The 19,561-nt window shown below is 43.9% G+C and overlaps 1 protein-coding gene across 1 annotated transcript in view; it reads right to left on the minus strand.

Annotated features, from left to right (window-relative positions):
• Positions 1–3,112: 3,112 nt before the first annotated feature.
• Positions 3,113–19,561, minus strand: part of LOC146839179 (CD5 antigen-like) — a 621,574-nt gene continuing 605,125 nt past the window's right edge. Inside the window, exon 7 of the mRNA XM_085603206.1 lies at positions 3,113–7,511. Within this exon, the coding sequence (XP_085459332.1) occupies positions 6,982–7,511 (530 nt within the window). The 3' untranslated portion in view covers positions 3,113–6,981. The remainder of the gene's footprint in view (positions 7,512–19,561) is intronic.

A 19,561-nucleotide genomic window follows, 5' to 3' on the forward strand; every position in this document is an offset into this window, starting at 1 on the left:
GGAGCGGACTGGAGCTGGCCATAAGTTTGGAAAAATTTGCGATGATTCGTCAATTGGTGCCAACGTTATTATATATATATATATGCCAAGGTGTATTGAAGAATCAGTAGGTGTTTAGGTGTCTGGATAAAGGATTTAATAGGTGCATGACTGACTGTATAAGTGAGTGATTACATGTGTTTTACTGAATGCATGGGTTAGTGACAAAACTGTGTGAATGTCTGTATCAGTCTGTCTGTTGTTGTGTAAGCTGCTGCATGGGTTGGTCATTATCTACATGATTGTCTATATGGGTGTTTGATTGGTTGCCTGAGTATTTGTATGGGAGACTCAGTGTGTGTGTGGGTGGGTGGGAGGTATGTGATTGTGTGCATAGGTTGATTCACTGGGTGTATGGTTCAAGAGTGCATGTGGAAACAGCTGTATGGGTGGAGAAGTGTGTGTATGGGTATGTTGGTGAGTGAACGGATATCTAAGTGGTACATGTGCAAGTAAATACATATGTAAAAGCCAGTGTATCTGAGCGTTGGAGTATATAAATGACTATCCATGAGAGTCAGTGATTTTGAAAGTGACTGTATGGATGAGTGTGTACTTGTGTCAGGGCTTGTATAAGAGAGTAAGTATGTGTTAGTATATGTTTAAATAAGTGAGGTGGTGTGTGTATAACTGTATAGGTAAGGAAATGGAAGTATTAATGATTCTTTGCATGACTGACTAGGTGTGTGAGTAACTCCATGGATGAGTGGCAGTGTGTGAGTGTCTGTATAGGTGTATGAGTGCATATGACAGTTTTGTATTGATGAGTGACTATATGTATGAGTGATTGTGTGAGTTAATGAGTGGATGTGTTTAAACCTAAGAATCACTGAGTGTGTATGTAGTAACTGGTATTGGTGTGTTGATGGGTTCGAAAATGTTAGTCTGTATTTTACAGTGGGTGTATCAAAGATTATATTAGAGTGTGAGGAGGTGCATCAGATTGGGGGAACTATAATGGGGGAATTTCTATGGTTTTGTACGAGTAAAATGTCCAGCTAACTATAACGTCCCTGAAACCTATGGTTTTTTCAGTGAATTTCTATGGTTTTTTAAATGTTAATTTCTAACTATAACGTGCCTGAAACCTATGGTTTTTTCAGAGAATTTCAATGGTTTTTTAAATGCTAATTTCTAACTATGCCTACAAAGGTAGGACATGTGAAGAAAGAGGAAGAAAAGCACAGCAGGAAGCAAGACAAATGCAGAAAGAGGTAACAGAAGTCCAGAAAGATGAAGAAAAGTGCAGGAAGAAGCAAGAGATGTACAGAAAGAACCAACAGAGGAGCAGCAAGTCCTCCTGTGCCCCCAACATTTTAGTGACGGATACTGGTGGTAACTGACTCTGACTAACCAGTACCGGAGCCAGTGCTATGCTAAAAGACACTTAGAATACAGTGAGTACACTAGGGAACACTATGCATTGGGGGTACCCCTGTAATGAGCATGACCTCCTCTATATTTTTCATGAGTTAGTGCCTGGGTCATTGCATGAGTACATGGGTAGTGACTGGATGATTAGAGTGCTGCAAGGACAGTGCGTGGTGATTTTATAACTGCTTGGGTTTTAACTGAGTCATTGGATAAGTACATGATGCTGGATGGTTGATTGGAGGAATGCATGGGTAGTGACAGAGGGATTTCTGGAGTGCATGGGTACAACCTGGGTAATTGGAGGAGTGAATCAGTACTGTGTAGATGGTTAGAGGTCTGCATTGGTAGTGCACAGGGGATTATAGCAGTGCATGTGTTAGTGCCTGGGTCGATCCATGAGTACATGGGCACTGACTGGAAGATTAGTGTACTGCAAGGAGAGTGCATGGTGAATTTATAATTGCCTAGGTTTTGGTGGAGTGATTGGATAAGTACATGGTGCTCGCTGGGTGATTGGAGGAGTGCATGGGTAGTGACAGGGCAATGGCTTGACTGCAATCCCCCAACTTAAAACGGGCCACGAGACATGTTTGCACAGTGGTGCAGGGAGGGGCGGGGCCTGATGTGAAAAGTGTGCAAATGCACCCTGTGGTGCATTTTAAGTTGGGGGATTAAGTCCCCTAGAACCCTGAGGGTCCCTAGGGGCCAACTAACCCGCCAGGTACCTCCAGTATGCGCCAGGGAGCTGCTTTGCAGAAAGGTGTTCAGAAGCCACGTCCCTTTTTACACCTCTCTGCAACGCAGCTCTGTGGTGCTTATTGGAGGTACATGGTGCACAAAAGAACATTTCCATCACTTAGTGGTACTGTTGATGACGTCTCACAAACAGCACCTTTAAAAAACAGCAGACAACTTTCTCAGCGTATTCCACACTGAGATCGCCTGTACGTGTATGTATCTATCCAGGGATCTTAGGGCACCTTGGACCTGACAACAACTTTAACTCTTTGCATAAAGTGCATCACCTAACCATGGACTCTAACCACTTCCCATAACCTCACACATCCAAATCACTTCACTGCAATTTAAGCGTGGGCATTTGTAATGCGGAACCCTGTTGATACTCACACCATTGTTTTAAATCGTCTTCGCCTCAATCCTCCAGTACTGGCATCCTCAACAGAACATGGATTTGGGCAATATGGGCAAAAATTGGCTTTAGGGATCTCAAAATATGGATCTTAGTAGAAACCCCCTCTTATCCTCACTTCATCGGACAGAAAACTATCTGACACGCTACCAGAATTACTGTTCAAGCATTGTGGGCCCTTTTTGTCATCTCTTGGTCCACCAATGGACCTTGCTTTGTGCCGAGAGGGGTGTGATATAGGGGGCTCAATCAGCCATCCAATGAGGGCCAGGAATTGGATAACTGCTCTTCAAACTGATAATTAAATTCATATATACGACTCTCAAGACTACACTATACAAATAAAGGATTAGGTCTAGTGGCCAAATCTCCTGAAGAAATTTAGATGGGCCAATATCATACAAACCAGTACTTCAGGTAAAGATATACAGAACAACAACATTAGTACTCGATATCCAGAGATTTCTCTAATGTGATCCCTTCCAGTCATCAATAAATCAATTGGAACGCACAATCAAATGAAAATAAACCATAGCAAGACAGAGGCAGTCTGATTTAGTTAACTTTTATCAAGATTTAAGAAGGCATTAGTACTTATGCATGATTCAGAATGCAGAATAGCTTAATTAAGTCAAATGTGGCATAAAGTGACCAAAGCTCTGGAAAGTTCAGGAGGGGCCATGAGCTATGCAAGCTTAAAGGAGTCTCCCACGAGGGAAATAGACCACCAAGGTGCGCACAGCGTGTGCGTCAGTCCGGAGTCCACAAAGGCACATCTGGATCCAAAGAATAGATCAGCAAAGGAAAATCCACAGGAATGAAAGCTCTCCCAAGAAAGGTGGATGAAAGTTCTTCTGTTTACGTCAAATCCGTGTATAATATAATCCACGAGTTCTAGGGCGACGCCTCATTGGTCACCTTACTCGGTCAGACCGCTCAGTCAATTGGTCAGTTTGTATAGGGTGACTTGTCATGCGACATAAAGAAGACACACATTGTAGAAACAAAGGCGGTTCAGAATACGTAAGTTGTCAGGCAATCCGGTAGGGGTATACTGTTAAACAAAGATCCTTTAGTAAAGGCACGTGAGCAAGTTCAAGAGCACAGTTTCTCAGGCAGATTTTTCTTAAGTAATTGAATTTGTGTCAAATAGTCCTTGTATGTGAGTGGGAACTCTCGACATAAAACATAGTTTCAATTCACTTGGCAATCTTAGAAACCTTTCCCCTGAGAACAAAGTCGAGCACAACAAAGAACATGCTGCAAACAGGCAGGACTGCATTCAATATAGGCCAATACAAGCAAAGAATATAAAGTATGGAAACAAACATTTTCATGGAGAAATAAAAGATTCAATCTTTGTTTTCAGCTTATTTGCACTTAGAAAGAAGGTTACTGTCATTGTAAATAACATGTGTAACTGATGTATTACTGCATTTTCAAAGTACCAATGTGCAAAATTATTTTAAATTCCTAATAACTAATATCGTATAAGGTGATTTACATTAGTACATATATGAAGATCATTCTCTGAAAGTTTCAAAGCCTCAGCTTTTAATAGATAGGTGCAGCACCATTTTCTCTTTTCATTCTTGGTGCCCGTTCTCACATAAGCAAAGATGGAGTTTTAGAATGAAACTCGCCATTAGCAGATAATATGTCATCTAGACTACATTATTTTACTAATTCTTCACATAGATTAATTCTATAATAAGAATGGTCAATAAAATCTTCATAACACGTGAGTAATCACTTTTCGATAATGCATCAAAAGAATACACCATTGCAATTTAGTGAAATTGAACCTATGTTATTTTATTTATTATTTGTGTCTAGTCGACACTCTTCTGCATGCTTTTATGATGCAGCACCTGATATTTCTTGAGATTTTCTCTAACATATAATCTTTGCACGTCTATCATGGTTTCTTCAAAAGGTGTCAAAGTCGGTTTATTTGTCCATGTTTAGCAGTTTTCCCACTGTATCACTACAGCGCAGGCACCCTAGCGCCATGACGCAAGGGTGCCCGCATTGGAGCTATGCAGCCAAAAGTGCGCCAGTGCAAGGAGAGGACAGGAATGCGTTCCATTATGTAAAATATGGCGCATTCCTGCACTTTCCCTTTCACTCAGCGCAGCAAGGTGGCTCGCGGCGCTGCGTGAACGTATTATAAATCTGTGCCTAAGTCTCTTTTAGATTTCCCTTGTTGCTGCATCTATTTTAAAAGCTTCCAGCCTCCATGGCAAATCATTTTTGACGCTTTATTGAACGGGCTTTAGTTTACTTCTATATTGTACCTTTATATTTTAATAAAGCTTCATAGTTTACTCTAATTTACTGCTCTCAAATTCTCTTTTTGAGTCAGTCTTTTCTTTATGAATTTTGTTCTTATATGTTATTTGGAACATTATTCATAGAACCACCATTCCCAACTATGCAAACTGGGGGCCACCAGATACAGATTATCTAAGCGCCATCACAGTCACAACTCCATGGCTGATGGTGTAAACTCTTCCAAACAGTTATGGTTGTCTCTAACTAAGGATACAAATATGGAATGTACGCAATGGGCTCAAAAACGTCGAATCCAGAGGCTGCCCAGAGGTGCGTGGAACGATCTGAGTGGAATAGGAAGTCACATCTATTGGAATAGTGTGAGGAGTTAAGTACTTAACGTGGTTTACTCACTAAATAGAACTATCAAGTGTCTAAAGGTGTGATATTTGATATAGTACTACTTGAATTTGGAACTTGAATTTATAAAGTGCATAAAACCAATAGGCATCGAGCCGCTGTCACCAAGTAAGGAACCAGAGGGAGGGGACAATCCTAGTAAAGAGGATGCATAAAAACATCAGAAGGTCGCCCAAGACAATGAAATTCTACAGATAACTGAAAATGAAAAATAGAGTGTAATTCCAGCCTCCTAATAATTCCACAACTTGGTGGCTACGACCGTGAAAGCTGGTTCTCCATCTCGCTTTCCAGGGCCTAGGAACTATCACCTTTCTCGGTCCTGCTGATCTCGGAGGTCTAGTAGGAGCAGACCAGGTGAAGGTGGTCCTAAGATAACATGAGTCCTGTTGATGGCGAGCCTTACGTACAAGGCACAGGGTTTTAAAAGCCGCCTGAGAGCCCTACAGCCCTCCCTGACTGAGGTTTTTTCAGGCAGATCCAAGACCAACCGGATATTATCTGCATTTTGGATGACCTGAAGCTTATTCAACGAATACTGATTGACACTGAATAAAGTTCATTAAAATAATCAAGGTGAGATGTAATAAGAGCAATGGATACTGACACCCTTAGCTCCCCAGGAAGAAAGGGAAACATTTTCTTCCAGGTCTTAATGATCCAAAAACAAGAACACAAACTCACAGTTCTATTGACCTGGGTATCAAATGCCAAAGTATTGCCAAAGATCACCCCAGATTCTTTGTCGTGGCCACCGCAACAGGTAGAGTGCTGCAGGTTTTCGGCCACCAACAGTCGGTTCAGATCAAATTTTCCACGCCAAAAACCACAATCTCAGTCTTCTCCCAGTTTTTGTTTAGCCAGTTCTCCCTCATCAAAATGCTGACTTCATCCATGCAGGACCTAAACCCTCTGCCTTGCCTACCCAATCATCAGAGATGAACACGATGATTTGGGTGTCATCTGCATAGGACAACACGTGGGAACCGAAGGAGTACACGAGTTTTGCATGAGGGGCGACACACAGGTTAAATAGAGTAGAGGGAAGAACCCTGCGGGACTCCACAGGGAATTTGGAAAGGTTTAGCTCTAAAGTCTGTGCAGCTGACTGTGAGAGTTCTGTTCACTAAAACGACTCCAGCAGGCTTAAGGCCTCAGCCCAGCATGAAACCAGTCTTGATGGTGTCAAAGGCTGCGGACAGATCAAGCATAGCTAAACTACCACTGCAGACAAAATGAGAAAGGGGTGTTATTTCTGAACAAAATAGAAGTTTCTGCTCACACAAAACGTGAAAGCCGCTGTGGCCTGCAGGTTACAAAGTGATTTCTGCAGCAAGCACTTGACCCAATGAGCTATATTCTACCTTAAGTCTCAACGTCTAACAGAAATGAAGTGATCCATGGGCTGAATGGGCCTGACAGTATGAGTGCTGATGTGTGAGCAATGACAACAGACTTGCACGATCTGTAAACTAGCACATCATTTGTTTTAAGCATTGAAGTGGCAGAAACAAATGTCTGTTACTTTTGTATACATGTTGTAGCAACTTTCAGCATGTACCAAAACACATGAATAATTCAAATCCAGCATATTTATAAATAGAAATTACTGCCTTGAAATAGCTAAATCAGCTCTAAACATGATTTACAGCAGCTCTTCCTCTAAGGAAGTGAATTCTAGAAATGATCAAAGACACACATCTACAGGCCTGCTCCTCCACTGTTTAACTCAGCTCTATGACTGAGGACAGGTAGTTACAAACCACAGGAAAGACCTTCTCTGTGAAGGTATCTGTGTAGGTGAAGAGGTGCTCCTGGGTCTTAGCATTGAAGAAGGACACCAGCCCCCCCTCGAAGTCCAGGTAAACTCCAATGTGTCTTACTAATGGTAGCATTCCCGAAAGCTTAGCAGGCATGGAGTGAATCTTAGTATAAAATTCAAAGCGTGACAAGACCCAGAAGCCAATTTCTAGCTCAGCTGTCGGTGCATAGGCATTCCTAGTAACAGACTGCCTGGCCAACCCCACATACCACAAGACACTAGAAAATGATGTAACTCTGCGTTTGGGCACAATCAGCTCCCAGTAATGCTTCCCAGAGGTGAATCCTACAGTTCCAAAAACACAAGGAGGGTGCCGAAATCTCTCTGAATTATTGGAAAACTTTTGTTCAACACGAAGCCTTGTGACTCGCTTTCCATCTGCAGAGATGTTGAGTGCAGGATGAGCTGTTTTCGGATCCAGGAAGATGGATTCTGAGGAGAAAAAGACAAGGTCACTCTGATGAGCTGTCAGGACCTCCTTTCTTATCAGTCTTCACACCACAGAACCCAGCAGCTTCCTTCTGTCATCCATCCTTCCATCTGTCTATCATCCCCCATTTTTCATCTGTGCATCCTCCTGTCTGTCCAGCTCTCATGTACGTCTGTCATCTATCCTTCCATCTCTCCATCATCCCCCATTGTTCATCTGTGCATCCTCCTGTCTGTCCAGCTCTGAGGTCCGTCTGTCATCTATCCTTCCATCATCCCCCATTGTCCATCTGCGCATCCTCCTGTCTGTCCATCTCTCAGGTCTGTCTGTCATCCATCCTCCCATCTCCCCATCATCCCCCATTGTCCATCTGCCATGGTCCTGTCTGTCCAGCTCTCTGGTGCTTCTTATCCCTCTCAACCCTTCTGACCCCAGGAGCCTTCTTCTGTTGTCCATCCTCTGATCTCTCCATCATCCACCATCTCCTGTCTGTCCAGCTCTCAGGCCTTTCTTTCTGATCTATCTCCACCCTTCTAAGCCCATTGACTTCCTTCTGTCAACCCTTTTACCTTGTATACACCACCCGTCGTTCATCTGTGCATCCTCCTGTCTGTCCACCTCTTTTCATTTTTTGAGACAGTATAAATAAACCCAAATATTAGAAACCTCTGAATTGAAAAATACTACCTTTAAGATGACAAGAAAACCTGGAAATGACTTCAGACATTCTATAAGGAAAATTATCTACAGTTCACTCTGATCACGTTTGGTATATTTTTGTTCAGAAACAAATTCTCTCCCCAATGTTATCACATGACCTCTAGGTGGTCAGACCTGAGGTATCTCATTATTATCTACACTGGAAAAGATCGAGAGGAGGAGAAAAGACTGAAACAGGAGTGTCACTATGTCTAGATTCAACAGAAACTCACCCTTGTAAATCCATGACTGAAAGCTATCTCTTGGTTCCTGTCGGAGTAACAAATCAAGTCAAATACTCATTGTGGTCCACACAAGACCTCCTGAACCAAAGCGCAGGGCTGCATCCAAGACAGGCTCCCAATTACAACCATTTACGCAAAAGTGACACAGCTCAATGCAGAGACCGCACTTCTATTACATCCAACCAACAATAAGCGACAGGACTTCATGCAGACACCGGCTTCCCATTACATCCATCCAACAATAAGGTACAAGACTACACACAGACACTGTCTTCCTATGTCGTATGGAAATTACAGCTTATTAAATGTAATAGGTTAACTCCAATGTTATCGTACTGGAGGTTAGGACTTGCAGCAGTGAACAATGACAGTACCTGAGTACCTTAAATCCTGATTTGTGGAGCATTGCGGGTATCCACCCTGAAGATGCGCCGGGCAGCAGAAGCAATGCATTGGATCCGAGATGTGGAGAAACTCAGGTGTGATGTCTTGGCTTGTCGTTTGGATCCCAACAACAAGGGCTTGTGATGAAAAGTCAAGCATCGAGGGTGCATCGCACAATTGAGCTGATGCATCGGTTCCGAGGAGCTGCGATATGGAGTCTGGCATTCTCATTGCAGCTGCTGTTGACAAGAGATGCGATGGCCTGTGCCTAGGATGCATCACGCAGTAAAGGTTCCAATGCATAAGACGGGGTGTGATGCGGGTCTTTGCAACGGTTCTGATCCATGTAGTAGTGGCGATGGATCTGTTCTGCTCAGGGTTGCGCTGTGCAGAAGAAGAGATGAGTCAGTTCTCCTAGATCCACAGAGGCTTACAGAGCACCTTAGGCCCACTTCCAAGGGTCCAGGACTGGGATGGCACCACTTGGCAAGGCAGACTCACAGAAGGCAGTGTCTAGTTGCAGGTGCAAGGTTGTTGGAAGTATGTTGTGTCCCTGAGGCTTCAGATCAGGTGCCCAGCCAACCAGCCTGAGGAGTCACTATGGTTTTTGGGTTCAAGAGATGCAGGTCCAGTCCTTTGCGCCCAGGCAAGAGGACAGCAGGCGGCAGGTCAGCACAGCAAGCCAGAAATCATTCAGAGCAGCATTTCAGCAGAATGGCAGTCCTTTCAGCATCACAGCAGTCCTTCTTCCTGGCAGAGGATCCACAGGTCCAGAAGTGTATTGAAGAGTTAGTGTCTAAGGTCTACTATTTATACGCACTTGTGCCTTTGAAAGTGGGGCAGAAGCTTCCAAAGGTTTCCCATTGAAGTCCCCAGGCATCATGCTTTTACTTCCTTGGCTCATGACTATCTACAGGGGGTATGCATTATTTTGTGTGGAGGCAGGACATAGCCAATTCAAGTGTAAGTTGGGCTGGGACCAGCTCTGCCCTCCTATCCAACAAGTGATGGCCCATCCAGGCACACTTAAGCTCTCTTTTGTATGTGGCTGTCTGGGAGGAATACACAAAACCCAACTGTTAGGAACATCCAGGCTACAGCAATAAGTGGATAAGGCAGTAAAATGCCAAATTTATAAAAGTAAGAAAATTGTTTCTAAGACTGCCTGTCCTAGACAAAGACTGCACTACCAAAGAAAACACTCTACCAAGACTGTATTTAAGTAATTATTACTATTGCAAGAACAAGTTTTAGAAACATTAATCAAGTGAAAAAACTGAACATTCTACACTTAATATACATTCACGTAAACGTAATAACATGCTTTCAATCCAACGTAGATGAATGCTTCTTTCATTCAAAAGCATTTATTCATTGGTGAATCTTGCACTTCAGATTGCATGGCATTGTAAGAAAATACTGGAAGATTATTGTTCCCAATGCATTTCGGGTGACATACACCCTTCGTCAGGGGAAATCTCTTCTTGCCCGTGCGTCCAACCATTTCTCTAATTGCTAATGCTGTTATTCTATTCAACATCGGTTGGCACATGAAATGTCTATCATTACTCGCAAAGGATATCAAGACGAGTGCTGTTCTATTATGGAAAAAACGCCCAATGTTGTCCTTACTATGTCTGCATCAGTTAGTGGACTTTGGAAATGGAATTGTACGTCAACAACCCGTCCTCGTCAGTAATCCGTAGAAGGCCACATAAATTGCTGTCATTGTGCAAAAGGTCAACAACGAGGCTACTGTTGTGGTCAGTTGAAGGTGTTGCAAGGTTCCCTCATATTGCAGTGACGAGTAAAGGGAGTGGCAAAGAGACTGGTCGCCAAAAAGCCTTGGTAGTGGAAAGGTCAGCAAATCAGTACTTCAGCGTCCGGAGGTACGGGGAGAACGTAGCCACCTTCAATTCCCTGGAGGTCAGGACTATGTTTCCCACAAACCATTGGATCATCTTCTTTTGGGTGGTTCCTCTGGGGGCCCAATATCCAGCGATTGTTTGGTTCCAGGAAAGTGTTTTACCTGTGTTTACAGGGGACTTGTGCCACAAGTCTAGGGGTGTCTGGAGGTACCTTTGACTCTCAAAGGGGTCCCTCTGTCTGGAGGAGGCGGCCTTTGTTTCAGGACGAGTTGCAGTCTTGTATTTTCCCTAGTGTTGAGGCCAGAGCAGCATATCCTCCTGTCTCTTCTTTGCCTTTCATTGCAATCTTCACAGATGTGTAAGTCTCTGGTGTCAGGGATGTCCCTTAAATCTTAGATTTAGAGGCGCTAGGGGTGTGGGTACAAGTGGCCAATGGGCTACTCCACCCATAGGGTGACCACATCCAAGGACGTATGTCACTTTTACAACCCAGGAATCCTCTATCCTGCTATTTCATAAAATGGCATAAACCTTTCTTGGCTTTACAGGCCAGGACCCCTACCTAGCAGTCTGGCTAGCCTTCTGGGGGTTTACGCCCTCTGACTAACTAATCTTCCCATCAGACTGGGTGCAAATGCACCTAGGGACGGGGGGAGGGAAGATTCCTACTTTCGGAGTCGACCTGTGTGCATATCAGAGGCAGTGCATGCTTTGAAGCTCACCGCCTTGATGGGCCACTTCACTAGCCATCCTGTCAGGAAGGGAGGCATTACCTTTATAGCAGGGATTCTGGCCAGAAGTAGCACTATGTTTGGGACCATAGAACATCGGCATGTAGGGACTGAGTCACCATAACACCTCAGTACCAATGAGCCAGTGCCTGAGTAGCTATAGTGCCCCACTTGCCCTCATAACCTTACCAGGAAAAACAAGTGTACTGGCACCCCAGAACACAACCCTCTCGACCCTCTCATGGATCACAGTAACAGGATACACCCTTTCGCTCTCTCACTCGTACCGTCCACAGTAAGATAAATACAAGACACGAAGGAAGCTTAGAATGTTTATTCAAACTATTGTGTCCTACAATGCAGTATTTGTGCCTCGATTTGAAAACAATTACATATCAGAAGCACCATATAGGCCTGGGTGGTGAACTCCACTCCGTTTGCAGAGTTTGCAGAGTTTTTTACACTCCACGCTCCACGAGCTTGAGGAGTGTAGAAAACTCACTGCTCGTGCTCACCAACGGTAAGTTCAAGAGCGTGAGCTGCCACTGGGGTAGAACTTCTACTCGAGCGGCAGGAAGATCAGTGCGAATGGCAGTTCACACTGCACTCCGCTACTTGCAGAACTCAGTAGAGATTTTTCGGTCACTCCGCGGAGTTCCGTGCAGCAAAACTCTGTGAACTACGCCCAGGCCTGATTAGCATGGCTACTGAACCATATGCTAGAAAAAGCCCTGTCATAATATAAGACAGAGTAACTTAATCCCCCCTTGTCCTACTGAAGTTAAATGATTATATATCAAAGATCTCTGGGATTAGTAGCGGACCCCATACCTTAGCATACACAGATGGACGTTCTACATCTCAGATGACGTAGTGATCCTGTCTCTGAACTCTCGCTCCATGAGTGTTTTCTTACTCTGCTATATGACAAGACATATATGCGCTCATAAACAGTAGCTGCGCTCTCATGCTATGTCATGGTTCTGGTGCCTGACCAGAGAGAATAACAAGGGGCATTGTTGTTTGACCTTGTCTAGGATGTTCTAAATATCAGGAAAAGAACAGAACGTGAAGACATAGCAGGTTCCATGTGAAAGTAGAGTGTGGCACAAAGCAAGTGTGTTTACACAGTAACATGTGCAAGTGAAAATGCGGCCTACAACATGCACATTTAGGCTAACATAGGGAAAACTACAATGGGCCACACAGGAAACACATGACACCTCCTTCCCAACCAGGCCTTTTATTCTGACTCCTGGGAGCATTCACACTACCAGGCAGGAGCTCAGATTCCTGTCTGGGGTATGGCAGCTGCAGACTGCCAGTCAGAGCACAAGAAAGGTAGCGGCAAATAGGTGGGCAACTTCTAAAGTAGCAACCTGGGTGCATGCCACATGAGTCCTGACAGTAAAATCATGTCAGGTGTGAGGAGGCATGTTATTTGATACCACACATGACCCTATTTGACTGTACCATAATGGAGCTGGCGACCTCCAGTGTGCTCGGACACCAGCTCATGTTTTCCTATGTACTGCTGATAACTTTATTTAATGGAAAGGACTGCAATAGGGACATATAAACTAGCATTTATATGTCCACACCTTTACTATATTGCACCCTGCTGCCTGGGCTTTTGAGACCTACCTTAGGTGACTGACATATATTAAAGACAGTGGGCCCGATTCACAGAACTAACTTAAGACAAAATCCTAAACTTACTAACATTTTCGTATTCACAGAAGGCACTTACTCATTTTGGTATTCACAGAAGTTAGGAGTTCTAACTTTAGGACTCCTAAATGCCTTCTGTGAATACCGAAAGTCTTAAAATTATGATTTTTCTCAGTTTAGGAGTCCTAAAGTTAGGACACCTAACTTTACTACTACTAAACTGAGAAAAATCCTAATTTTAGGGCTTTCGGTATTCACAGAAGGCATTTAGGAGTCCTAAAGTTAGGACTCCTAACTTTACCACTTCTAAATTGAGAAAAATCCTAATTTTAAGACTTTCGGTATTCACAGAAGGCATTTAGGAATCCTAAAGTTAGGAGGCCTAACTATACTTCTACTAAACTGAGAAAAATCCTAATTTTAAGGCTTTCGGTATTCACAGAAGGCATTTAGGAGTCCTAAAGTTAGGAGTCCAAACTATACTACTACTAAACTGAGAAAAATCCTAATTTTAAGACTTTCGGTATTCACAGAAGGCATTTAGGAGTCCTAAAGTTAGGAGTCCTAACTTTACTACTACTAAACTGAGAAAAATCCTAATTTTAAGACTTTCGGTATTCATAGAAGGCATTTAGGAGTCCTAAAGTTAGTACTCCTAACTTCTGTGAATACCAAAATGAGTAAGAGCCTTCTGTGAATACCAAAATGAGCAAATGCCTTCTGTGAATACCAAAATGGTAGTAAATTTAGGATTTTTTCTTAAGTTAGTTCTGTGAATCGGGCCCTGTGTTTTGACCTTGACACTCATGGAGAAAATTCAAGTTGGAGCAATTTGCACTGTTCCTGCAGTCTGCAATGACAGGCCTGGTACATCTGTTAACCTGGGTCACTCAGGGTGGCACATATAGTGGTTCAGGCCCTGGCGACCCCTTCAGCACCCATGCCCTGGGCACTCTTGTTACCCGTGTTAAAACATTTCTAGGGACTTATTATGGGATTAAAGTCCTTGCCTACTGGGAGTACCAAGTTGCTACTTCATGTTTAGTGAGAGAGCACTGGCCCTGGGGCCTGGGCAGCAGGTTCGAGTGCACTCTCAGAGTCATAACCATCAGCATTGGGGCAAAAAGTGTGGGCGTGAAGACACAAAAGGGGAATTTCCTACATAACCCCCACCAGGCGAAAGGTGATGAGCAACTAACCTATTCCCTGGTAATTCATATCTTCTAAGTAGAAAAACCTGGAAAGGCCATCTGCATTGGCATGGTCAGTCCCAGGGCTGTGCTCCATTGTAAAGCCCATACGGTGTTGGAAAATGGGCCACCTCAACAGTTTTGGCTTTTCTATTCTCATCTGCATCAGCCATCTAAGATGCATATGGATAGTTTGAACGTTGAAGTAAGTCCCAAACAGGTAGGGTCTCAGCTTCTTCAGGGATGAAACAACATCAAAGGCTTCCCTCTCAATGGCATTCCAATGCTGCTTTTTAGGGAGGAGTCACCTGCTGATATTGCCAACTGGTTGATCCTGGCCCTCATAATTTTTTGTGACCACACTGCCCCAATACCATGTGCAGAAGGGTCTGTTTGGACAATGAACTCCTTTCCATATTCAGGTGCCTTCAGGACAGGCGCTGACCACATAGCCTCTTTCAGGGTGTCAAAGGCCTATTGGCATCCTGATTAACCCTGGGCAATTAACTTCGCTCTGCTAGCAGAGTTTGCGGAGATTTGTTAACTACGCATTCCATTAAAAACACGGAATTCCGGCAAAAATTCCATTCCTCCAGGTAGCGGAGTCAGCTACTAAACTGCACCCACAAATGCTTTGATAAAGCAACTTTACATACTAAAAAGTATATAACCAATTCACAAAAGTGAACTTTAAGAATGAAAAATATCAGGCAATGAGAGAGGTGATGTTTTTGGGGTCCCCCCTAACCAAGGGGGAGGACCAAGCAGATGCCTTGAACACAAAGAGCATATCATGCTGAATGATTCAGTGGTGGTCCCATCCTCTTAGGACCACTCCAAGCACAGTTATGGGCAAAAATACAATCCCAACCAAAGGCCCTGCAAAGCATTATGGGACGGGATTAGCAGTGGGTTGTGAATATTATAGTATCCCCTTGAGAATTCCCATAGAAGCCCATGTTCTGGTGTCGACATGGGCTTCTATGGGAATTCTCTGCGGCATATTATCAAGCACATTAACGCCGCTTTAGCGGCAGTTCTCTGCCGATAAAGCGTGATAATTTTAAAGCCGGATCTTGATAATATGCCCCTTAATGTTTTCCTGTGCCAGGCTTGCTTCGTTCAAAAAATAAAACAACAGTATATATTTTTCTACAAAAACAATTGGCCTACAGTTCAGTTCTTGAGTGTGTGAATTCATTTACTGACTGAGTGTGTACATCAAATGCTTAACACTGTCCTCTGATACTACCTTACTGCTCAACCACTCTACCACAAATAGAGAGTAAGTTTCTATCTAACTTTAACCTCTGCCTACCTCTGGAGTCACCTGGACTCTTTACACACTATCCCTCATTTTGGTGTAGTATATGTAGAGCCAGTTTCCTATAGGAAGCACCAGAAAACAGACGGCGGCCGAATGGAAATAATACTACACCAGCATTGATTAGCAGCACTGGTACCCGAGGAGGCGCGATGCCTGTTATGCATGATTTTCATTGCGGTGAGGCAGATCACCACACTGAAATGCGATAATCTATCGGCAGATGCGTGGTACTTGGCAGGGCTGAATTAGGTGGCATGGATTTGGACAGGCTGTGCACGCTAAGGGTTTTATGTCATGGGGTATAAAGTGGACGTTTGTTTATTTTTCTTTGTAAAAATAATATGGGCTGTTTCTTTACCTTCCGGTACATTTCTGAACAATTTGTTAAGCTAAATTGTATTGTTGCATTGTGTGCGCATGCAGCATAGAACAAGTGTCTGGCAGACATGCAAAAAATCATCCTAGGTCTCAGTATTAGCTTCCAAAGCCCAACAATGCTGGCATAACCGAGAGCTAATGGCAGTGATTCGCAGAACCCTTTTCAGTATAGTTCTTATCAGTGTCTGGAAACAAACAGCTAAGGTAATTCTCATCCTAGAATGAGTTACTTGTTTGCTTTAAATGACAGTTAGTGAAACAAGTAAGGGGCATATTTACTAGGACGACGATAAATAAACGCAAGCACGCTTAGCGCTTGTTTATTTATCGCCATCTATTGCAGGAATTTATCGCCCTGGTAACACGTTATTAACAACGCGTTACTCCAGGGCGATAATATTCCAGGGAATTGGGCCAACATAGCTAGAAAACCAGCAATGTTGCACCCAAAACGGAGATCACCTTGGTGATACGACCCTGTGGTCGTATCACCATAATCCACCTCCCATGTTAGCTATGCCTTGGTCAGGAATTTAACAGACGTTAAGTTCCTGCGTTAAGGCATAGTTAACGGGATTTAAAATATCGCTACGTCGTTGATGATATCACAAAGCTGTGGTAGCGATATTTTCTCATGGTGTTTTGTCAGGCACGCCTCCTTTGCATCTCATTAGAGATGCAAAGCGAGGCGTGAACAAAACGGGAGCTGAAACAAGGAAACACGCGCTAGCGTGTCCTTGCAAATAATGCAATATAATTATCGCTGCTTTTCGACCGAAAACGGCTGCAAAAGCGGCGATAAATATGTCACCAGCCCTGATGAAGTGCTTTGCGAGCCTGTATAAGTAGCAAAGGTTTTAAAGGGACTTGTTTTTGTGCAAGGTATTGCTTTTCCCATTTCACGGAAGGGATAAAATCATCTCCACATAATAATAGGGTTTACAGGAAGGTGCGATAGCAGAATATTGATACGTGTGGATCTAGTGAGGACTGCGGGCAGCAAGTGCTTGATACGCTATTTGCATAAGAAAATACTATATATTTTTTTCATTATCCTCCATTAGTTATTAGTAAGGAAGGGGGAAGAGAAGCGTTCACCGACAGCATTCAGTTAGTCTTACGGAGACAAAGAATGCTGTGGTACTTTAAAATTTGGGACCGCGTAGGAGGCAGGGCCCTACCCTGCCTATTCCGGTATTAGCGAACCGCGAATGGCCAATGCGGTATGTACAAGTGCTTTGCATAACGTTTTATCGATAAACGCACTTTGTATACGATATTTCACATTGACTTCGTGGGTTCCATCTTGGAGCGGTGGCCATCTTATGGTTGCCCTCACATAGGCTATACATTACGAACAAGCACAGGCCTTCGGATTACATGTGATTTCTATTTGACTTCTCTGTGACCTGTGCAGCTTGGCTCCGCTGCCCCAGGTCAGTCCGGTCCCACGAGCTCCCCGTCCTATGGCCACCTGTGATTAGCATCAGGGTTTGACACACCATAAAGCCTTTTCATCCCACACAAGCCTCCGGCTAATCTCTTTCACACCTGACTCTTCCTGCTTTATGGCTTGTTTTACAAACAGGAGATGCCCGTGTTAATTGGGGTCTGTTGATATCTGATGTGGGATGTGAGCCTCGCTGGGTAAATAATTGTGGGCTGGCTTAACTGGAATGTGGGATGGTCATCATGACTCTGCCTTTTCGTTTGTAATGAATACATGTGAATGACCATATCGTAAAACAAGGAATGTGTGCCTGAAGCATGATATTTTGTATATAAGGAGAAGGCCGTTTCTGTAAGTTTAAGCAGTCTCCTGAGAACATACATTGTGTTGTACTTCTCGGATACCTGTAATTGGTCTGCAGCCAATAAATCGATCTTTGACTTCACCCAGAAGACTCTGTGTTTCTGTAGGTCTGAAACAGGAAGAACCCGAAGTCTTAGGGTGTGTTCCCCTGCACCGCTGGGCTTTAAAAACCCAGTACTTCAGTTGGCGCCCAACTCGGGGCGATTTCAGCGGTACCAGCCCAAGCCAGAGGTTCGTGAGGAGCTTCGTGTGGAAATTCTGGAGGAAGGCCGCCACTTCATCGACCCCTGCATGTCGACGTGGTACGAAAGTCTTTTCTGCGAGGTTCTCCGCGTCCCGACGGCTACGAAGGACTGCTGCCCTGATTAATCGCCCTGTTTTGGACCCTTGAAGATTTGGTAGAGTGAAACAATCGGGAGAGTCTTCTGGTGACGCCATCGATCATTGATATTCAGTTAAGTATAAGTGGAGCGCCTCCCAGTTTGTTTGGTATCCTTCGGGAATTTGGTATCCTTCGGGATTGTTTTGATTTGGAACTTGCAAGTCCCAAAGACAGAGGACTCGTGTATTCACGAGACTATCGTATTCGATAATCCTTTGAAGTTTGAAACTAGACTAGTGAGCGAAGATGCCTGGTTCTAGTGTATTTGAAAGATTGTTTTGTTTGGGTTGTAGAAGGGCTTCCCAATTAGAGGATTCGTGTCCGGTTCCTCCAATTGGAACTCCAGCTTATGAACTTTATGTAAAACATGGCGTGGGCCCCATTGCATATAATGAAGTATGGATCCGATACACCAGAAAGGACGGTGTTTTAAAATGGCCCCAAAATGGTAGTTTCGATACAGATATCTTAGATAATTTGGAAGTTAAGTTGTTTAAAAAGAAAGCCCGGCCGGCGATGTTTGATTCTTTCCGCCTATGGCGAAAGGAAGCCAAACAGAAGGAAATTAAGCTAGCGAAAAGGAATAAGAGAGAAAAAGGTATGTCAATGATGCAAGCAGCTGTGCAATTTAAAGATAATGAGGAGGAACAAATGAATGAGCAGTTACATAGACAGCGCAAACTAGGGATCGATAAATGTTACCCAGTTTTGTCACCCCTACCGCAAGATGAGACAAAAGAGAAAGAGAAAGATTCCCTAATGTCCCATTTGCTAAGTTCGCCACCCCTGTATGCGCAAAATGCCACAGCGCCTCCACAGCTCGTAAATGTGCATCCTCCAGTGAATATGCTGCAAGTCTTCCCACAGCCGCCAGCTCCTCCTCAGCTGGCTCCTATCCCTACAGTGCAGCCCTCACAAGGGCCGCCAGTTTTGTTACCTGTTGCCCCTGCGCTTCCTGCGCCTTTGCCTAGTACGTCAGCTACCTCCCCTGGCGCTCTTCCTTACACTACCCAGGCACCTGTATCTGCATCCGCTTTTCTTCCCTCTGTCTTTCCCCCTGTTTTCGCCTCAACTTCTCCTTCAGCACGACAACGAATAGCTAATGTGGTTACTAGTTTAATGTCGCCTCTCTTTGGGTCATCTGGTATGACCCCTGGTTTACAACGTAAGCAGTTGCGCAGTCAGCTGCCTAATCCTGAAGAGAAAGAGGTATTAGACCATATGGCACGTAGGTGGATTGTTCTTTCTTCACTCTATGAGGTGGAATCAGTTGTTAATGTTTTTCACCAATGGGATGCCCCGAAACAAAGGTATGTGTTTGAGAAAATGTGTGAAAGCCTCTGTGAGGAATTGGAAGATCATGG

The sequence above is a fragment of the Triturus cristatus genome, chromosome 4_2 (assembly GCF_964204655.1).
Source record: "Triturus cristatus chromosome 4_2, aTriCri1.1, whole genome shotgun sequence".
In the NCBI taxonomy this organism is placed as follows: domain Eukaryota; kingdom Metazoa; phylum Chordata; class Amphibia; order Caudata; family Salamandridae; genus Triturus; species Triturus cristatus.